The sequence below is a fragment of the Eretmochelys imbricata genome, chromosome 7 (assembly GCF_965152235.1).
Source record: "Eretmochelys imbricata isolate rEreImb1 chromosome 7, rEreImb1.hap1, whole genome shotgun sequence".
Taxonomy (NCBI): Eukaryota; Metazoa; Chordata; order Testudines; family Cheloniidae; genus Eretmochelys; species Eretmochelys imbricata.
The window spans coordinates 10,346,248-10,353,860 of NC_135578.1; the positions used below are offsets into that span (position 1 = coordinate 10,346,248).

Genomic DNA, 7,613 nt, shown 5'->3' on the forward strand with positions numbered 1-7,613 from the left:
GATTCTTCTCATCCCCTTCCATACAGCTCTCTAATTTTATCTCTCTTCACATCTCCCCAGCTGCCATCTTCACAAAGGACCACCTTAGCTCTTCTAGATAGTATTTTACTCCACAAATATTGCCACTGACATTAATCGGGACTACTCATCTTGAGTAAGTATTACAGAACTAAGCCCCAAATTTGCTACTCAAAGGATGATTTAACATGTTACAAGAAATATTAGCACTAAGACCTATTTAGTTTTCCTCTGCACTATCTCCTGCAGTGGAATCAAACTAATGACAAAGACAGTATAGTACTTGTACTAGATTCATCCCTGCCCTGATTGCAAGAGTACCCACAATCCATTTCATTCCTCCAAAATGATGAATACCAGCATTACTTGATGTTTTGCTAGGATACAAGATTTACAAAAGTGAATGGATTTGTAAATTTGTTAAAACCTCCTGAATCAACCATTTTTTTTTAAAAAAAGGTTTGTTTCCATAATTCAAAGAAACACATGTTGTTGATCCTTGAAAGTCACAATCTTAATAAAAGAGTTCAAATTCTAAAATCTGAGTAAGTGCTTTATCCAAAAGCACTGCATGGCAGCATCTCACGCTTGACCATTGCTCATCATGGGAATGCAGCTAACCAGCAAACCGCAGAGGAGCCAAGTGCTCAATCTACTCTCTGCTTATTTTTCAGAAAACACAAATGCCAGGTGGCATAAAGAAACACTTAGACTGAAATGCTCTTAAGAAATAGCTGTTTTATTTAAATAACCATTCATTTGTATTGAAGCAGCGTTATCTAGCACGCATTCTGTCAAGTGACCTGAGAGCATATGTTGTATATGGAGAAACATCTAAACATTATGCTCTGTGTTGTATGCGTATCTGTAAATGCTTGCATTAGCAGTCTGAAAACATTTTTCTTTCCGGCATTTAAAACTATTTTCAAAACACAATGATTGATACATTATTACACTAGTTTTGACAGTCCCTTAGATATTGCATTCTTTTTTAAAGAGGTGTTATAAACGAAGCAAACGGCTCACTTTTTAAAAAGAAAACTCAATAGAAAAGAGACTCATCAAAACAAATTAACAGTAGAATTAAAACACAAAACAAGAAGGCCTTTGCAAACCTAGAGGACAGCATGTTAATCAAAAGCTATTATATTACTGGCAAAAGAGATACAGGCAAAGGGTAAAAACTAAGTACAAATAAGAATCCTACAAAACTGCACCATAAAGAAATTCTCCCCCATTCAATTTCTATCTTTAACTCCCAGGTCTGGTAGGGCCTGGGAGCATGATGGAGGAAGCACATCCAGCTGTTCTGGGCATCGTTTGGGAGTGGGCTGGAGGACCCCACAGAATTCTTTTTGGAATGCATCAGTCTCTCTCCTTAATTGACCAAATGGGTGGCTGTTGAATGATACAGAACATTACATACAAGATTAAGATGTTACCTCACTCAACAGCGATCCTTCTGGTTGGTTAAGGAGAGGCACTGACAAATGCTCAAGGGTGACAGCTTCAGTGTAGATTAATAATTGGTGATAAGGAAGAGACATCCCAGTTGTGTATTTCTGGTCTACCAAATGCTATATTTGGGTGATTTATTTTTTCATGCATCACTAAACAAAGGGGGTGGGGTAAACACGGGACTGAAAAATTCCATAGTGTACAAATCAAAGAAGTGTAATTAATTCATTTGGATATGAAGCCTTTTTAAGAGCAGACCTTGGTGCTGAATGTACTTTTAACGTATTTTACAGTTCTAATTCTCTTCTACTGTCCTATATTAATCAAAGCCGTAACCCCTGTTGTCTTTGCACTACGAATCAGAATGTGCCCCTGGCGAAGAATGAGGGAAAAATCAACAGGAATTAAGTTTCAGTGCAACTGTTTACTCAACTATGGCCTGCAGTTATTGAAATTTTATCCGTGGTTTTGTGTGACTACTGCAGTAATGAATTCAGCATGGCTGTGACTTTCTCACTGATGGTATTCTCACTTCAAGTAAAAACCTGTAGAATGAAAATGATTCAAACAACCAAAGTCTATTGCATTTAGTATCATACATTTCTCTGATCTGCTTAATCTGAAGCTTTCTGTCTTACACTGGCAAACCTGGCTACTTGTTACTTTTTAAGCCTTTGGTTTTGCCTTGTTTTCAACTGCAGGTTTTTCTTCACCACAACAACCTGCTGAAATGATACTGCGCACTTAAGAGAGACTTGCACAGCCGCCAAAAGCTTATTTAAAAGGTTTTAAGAATGTTTACTGCATTAGAGCTAGTACAGTTTAAGCATAAACACATTCACTAGACTGTTGTAGCACAGCCTTTGTTCCAAAAATGTGTTAATGATACAGGCTAAGCAGTTTGCTATAAGTCTTCCTCGAACCAGGGTTTCAAAATTTTATAAAGGGAGCAAAAAAAAAGACAACATGTTATATGGCTAATCTACTAACAATAACACTGATGAACTCAATCGCTTCTGTCTAAAATGTAATAATTAACATACATAGGGAACACATGAATACATAATTTTGCTCTGGATGATTCTGTTGTAAAAACAGGACTGATGTGATGATTTCATTTTATTTAATTTTTTAGTTTCATTGCAGTAGGTACCTCGACAAACCATTCAGCTAACAGAAAAGACTCTGTTGATAGAGGATGCTAGGTTATATTAAAATTTGTTGCAAAAACAAAACTCAGAATTAGTGATTCTTCCAACCAGTGACATATTTTGGAAACTAGCATACAGTGGTTCACCCAGGCACAGCGACCAGGCTCTACACATTTAGACAACAGAAATGGACTGTGATCTTTGCATCTTTCCAATGAGTGCAGGAGAAAGGGCACTCATTGGAAAGAGAAGAGAAGTGCAAATTTTCCTTTACATTATGATTGCATTTATCTAAATATTACAGGGTATATCTCATACACATGTATGAAGGCCCTCCTAACCATTTATTTGACTGGCAAACATCGAGGGTTTAAGAGCTAAATACTTTTTTCCCCCCCTTTAGGAAGTGAAGTTGTAAATATATCGTACAGTACCTGCTGTTGCTGAAGATGTGCTAAATCTGCAGCCCCAATTTCAACTGAAGGTGTCTCACCGTTGGATCTCACTTCCCGCAGACTGCACTCTAGTAAATGGTTGCCACTGCTTGCTCCATTCTGAATAGCTGAACCGTTACTTTTTGTCTCAATCCCAGATTCTTGCATCATGACTCAAAAACCTGAAATAATTTAGGAGAGGAGAAAAAAAAAAAAAGCAGCTGTTAAAACAGTTGCTGTATATAAGGAGACATGCCCTGTTTTAAATCCTGTCAAAGCTATAAACATGTGTCATTTCCCTTCATACAATTTATCTTTCATTAATGGTTCATGTTACCAGTTTATTTCTAAATATAGCATTATTTGCTCAACACTTACCCTTACAGAAAAAAATATTTTTCAAACGAACACACAAAATCAGTCATTACAATTTTCTAATTACATCTGTATATTTTACTTCAAAACTGACAAGTCATTCTGTGTAACATGTTATGGGCAACAACAAAACCTTGATACATAGTGGACAGACGCAGAAAGCTGAATTGGACCTTTGAGTATTCAGATTTCCATTCACACCAGGATTCCGTCAAATTAGCAACTTTCATTACTATGAACTACCCAGAGATATTTCAGGTATCTGCAAGGTGCCGAGCAACCTCTGAAATGTGCTGAGCGCCATCAATTTTCCCTGAAGCAAATTCTTTTCTTCCAGGATTCATTCAGCCGCTCACAGGATTCTGGGCCCTTTGAGTAAATCTCCTAGTTACTGTTATCTATCTGACTTAATATACACCTTAGTGATACTACTTTACAACTAGAATTAGCTGAAGTATTTGCAACAAACAATGTATCTGAACAATACTGGCCCTTATTTGTGAAGCAGTCATAGAAATCATGACCCCTTTGTGAACACATTAACTATTTGTAGATATCTGTCAAGTAGTTTACATGAACACAAATTTTAGTCCACGGGCTGTTCACAAACCATTCACGGACTTTGATCATTTGCAATACATTATCATGGTGTCTGACCGATCATCTAAGTTAAAGATATAAGTTCTCCTCTTTAAATGGATGACAATTTTTTTCTTTTAATCTGGAGACTAATGAATAGCAAATAACATTCTTCAGTGATGAATTACTGGACAACTCATTGTTTATGCTAAAATTCCTGAAAGTTCTGGGATTCTTGAAAGTTTCCATGAACAAAGAGGTTGTGGTGAGAACTCTGAAACTTGGGAACAATGTGACTCCAAAAATAATACTGAAGTGAAGTTGCCATATTTATTTGTGAAACTTTTCTCGATTATCTTTTTGTGCAATTTGACTGGCTCTGTTATAGGTATTTCAACCCACTAGCCCCAATGTTAAAGGATTAAAATGCCATTAGTTTTGTCTGTTTCCGTTGTCTCATCCTTCCTTCCTTATGGTTCCTCATTCCTCTTTTTATTGCCCAGAATCACTTGCCCATGGTGACACGAGCTACTCGCCAGGAAAGACAGACACACGGTAAATGTTTCACAGCAGTGCTTGGCAATACGGACCATTAGTAGCTAGAGGTAGTATGGTCTTGGTCGTATATACAACAGAATTAGGAAAACAGGATGCTTTCCCAACAGAGACTTTCCCCAAAGGCATCAGTAAGGAAAGCTTGCCTGTCTCCATCTGAATTTCAATGAGCAGCCCAGAAAAGCAGATCTTTTGTTTTCAACTGCTCTCCACTGGCAATAAAAGGCCCATATTTAAGGAGAAACCTGTTTAAATTCAATAACTCTTAACCAGTTCAGAAACAGGAAGAAAAATTCCCCCTCCCAGCACATGTGGGAAAACATCAATCAAAGGAGGAGAGAGAAAGCAATGCATTTCTAATGGAAAAGTACTAGGGGAAAATACTTTCCCCAGAAAATCTGTACAGGCATAATTTTGAGCCCTGAGACATCTACTGTACGATATTTGTTGGAGACTGAAAGGTTTTTTCCTTCCAGTGCCAACTTCTTTGGGTTAGCTGCTCAGAGCAAGCAGCCCCTTTCACTAACATTTCAAGAGTAGCCCAACTGTCAAGCATTAAGTGACATGTAGCATCCAACTACGGTTATTGTTTAGGTCTGTGGGTTGCGCTACACTGCAGCCAAACAAACATATGCCACTCACTAATTTGGTAAATTTGGATATTCATAATGATGTTCCATAAAGCTAATAACCAAGATGTCCTATCTGGGAAGCAACTGACTAAAAAGGGCTTTCTCATATGCATGCTACAACATTAGCATTAGTTTCTGATTCACAATCAAGGCTGGGGAAACCAAACATAAGAAAGACCCCACTCCAGCCACTAAGGATCTATTCACCCTACATGCTATGCACCTCTTTCACATTTATGAAAGGTGGTAGAACAGATTCAAATGTTCTGCTTACATTTAAATAAATTTCATCTGGTCTATGGAAACTCGTTTCAATTCACTCTGTGGGATCTCTGAATCATGCAAAGAGACAAAAGGACTACAAGCTTCATTATACTGTTTCTGTCAGTTTCCTTGTAAAACTTCACAGATCTAAATTAACAAAAACCTTTCTGTATGTAACTAGACAATGCATTTTGTTCTTAAAATTGATCCAATTCTGATGTAGAGTACATGTTGTCTTTTGCTCTTTACACACGTTACATGAAGGAACCACACAGGCATGGTAATAGCCGTGTTTGCTAAACATATACAATGTGTCAGACCTAGCTCTCTCTCTATATCTATCTATCTACCTATGTAGATATATCCCTTGCAGCTCTAGCAGGGTTCTGGTGGCTTCTGAAACACAGATGACATCAATGGACTCAATATATTTAAAGTAATATTACTCAATTCCTACACACTACTGTAAAAAAGGCACAGCTCCTTTAACCAGAGGGGAATAAACTAAAAACCCTTAACCTTTCTCTCTTCATCTATACTTAGGGCCAGATTCTCAACTGGAATAAAGGAAGGCTTATGTCAATTTACATCACCTGATGATCTGGTCAAACATGAAGAGTTATCATTTGATTAGTTTTTTAAACTCATCTCTTTGAAACACACAGTCCCTGGGGGAAAGATGGCAGCACCTTTGGCCTAGGACACAGGTGTCAATTGCTATGAAGTTTTTATGGCAGCCCGAAAAAGCTGTGTGTCCTAGGAAGGGTGCTCATTTCTGACAGTGCTAAAGAACTGACCGTATGTGCCTCCAGCTGATACCACACCAGTTGAAACAAAAGTGAAAAAAGAAATTGTACCTGAACGGTGAAAAAAGACATCCCGTTCCCAAGCTCTTTTGGTAGATAACGAACAAGTTATCTTGGAGCAGACACATGGGGAAACTATTAAGAACACTGGTGATGTCAAAACATATGTTAGAAAAAAACACTGCCCAAAGGTACCAAAAGCCTTGAGGAGACTGGCATCACTGAGGAGCAGATCAATCAATGCATAATCACTAGGTCTCAGGAAATAATTCATAAGAAAATTAGTCAAAAAATTATTTATTGCATCTCAAGTTACAAAATCCTCCCAGAACACAAGGAAATGTTGAAAATGTTGCAATTTTTCTCAGTGAATTTGTTTTCCCAAAAAAAGAAGACTATTGAGTTTTCTGAGAACTTTTTTCATTGCAAATGTTTGTACTCTTATTTTACATTTCAAAATACAGTAGCATGCATGAGTTCTGGCTATGCCTACCTCCTGTGGTCAGGAGAGAATGAGCAGAAGCCATTGCGCATAAGGATTTGGAAATGGATTTTGCAAACTGATCCTCAACAAAGGAAAAAAGAAGACTGGACTAGTTTGGGCCCTACAAATTTAATAGAAAACATAATTCTGCAGACTCAGAACTCTTTAAAAAACAACTCTAACATCAAATAAATGAAAATGGTGAAAACCTCTGTGCAAATTATGTCTAAAACTTGCTCACTTTTTGTCTACCAGCTCAAAATGTAACCCTGGCTGGACAACAGTGCAAAGACAAACAGACATTGCCAAAACTCCTCCTCCAGATAAGATGTGTGTAGGGGCACAGAAGATAAAACACTTTGTTCCTTAGCTACAGTCAGCATGTGACTTGATGTAAATAATCACAATACACTGCAATCATTAGGAGTCACAGCAGGGGAGCGCAGGCTATTTGAGCCCCTCCCACATAGTGGATATTATTGGTCTTTTTGAGCATGCCCAAATAAGTCAGCCTGATGTTCCCCTGAGGGTGGGTGAGACAATCTTTTATAGATGGGCACGGAAGAAGCGCGACTTCTTGTTCCAGGCTATTGAGAATGTTGTTTGTTGCCAAAGCCTATCATTTACATTGGAAGGAAGGAACCCAAGCAAGGTTTGTAGCATGAATTAGGATTATACCATGTGGGAGATGGGCTGTTGCTCCTTTATGTCCAGTATCACAAAAAGCAAACTTTGTACTAAATACAACCCTAATTAATCAAACGACAGCAAATAAGTTTGGTCAGGAGAGTGATGCTTTATGAAAACAAGCAATTTCTATCATTTCTATGTTCATTTTTATGCACAAGGATAAATTA

The 7,613-nt window shown here is 37.8% G+C and overlaps 1 protein-coding gene across 14 annotated transcripts in view; it reads right to left on the minus strand.

The window, feature by feature from the left end:
- Positions 1-7,613, minus strand: part of FOXP1 (forkhead box P1) — a 495,960-nt gene that overhangs the window by 206,449 nt on the left and 281,898 nt on the right. For all 14 annotated transcript variants that reach the window (XM_077820968.1, XM_077820967.1, XM_077820966.1 and 11 more), the window contains one exon: positions 3,062-3,243. In XM_077820968.1, the coding sequence (XP_077677094.1) occupies positions 3,062-3,232 (171 nt within the window). In that variant the 5' untranslated portion in view covers positions 3,233-3,243. The remainder of the gene's footprint in view (positions 1-3,061; positions 3,244-7,613) is intronic.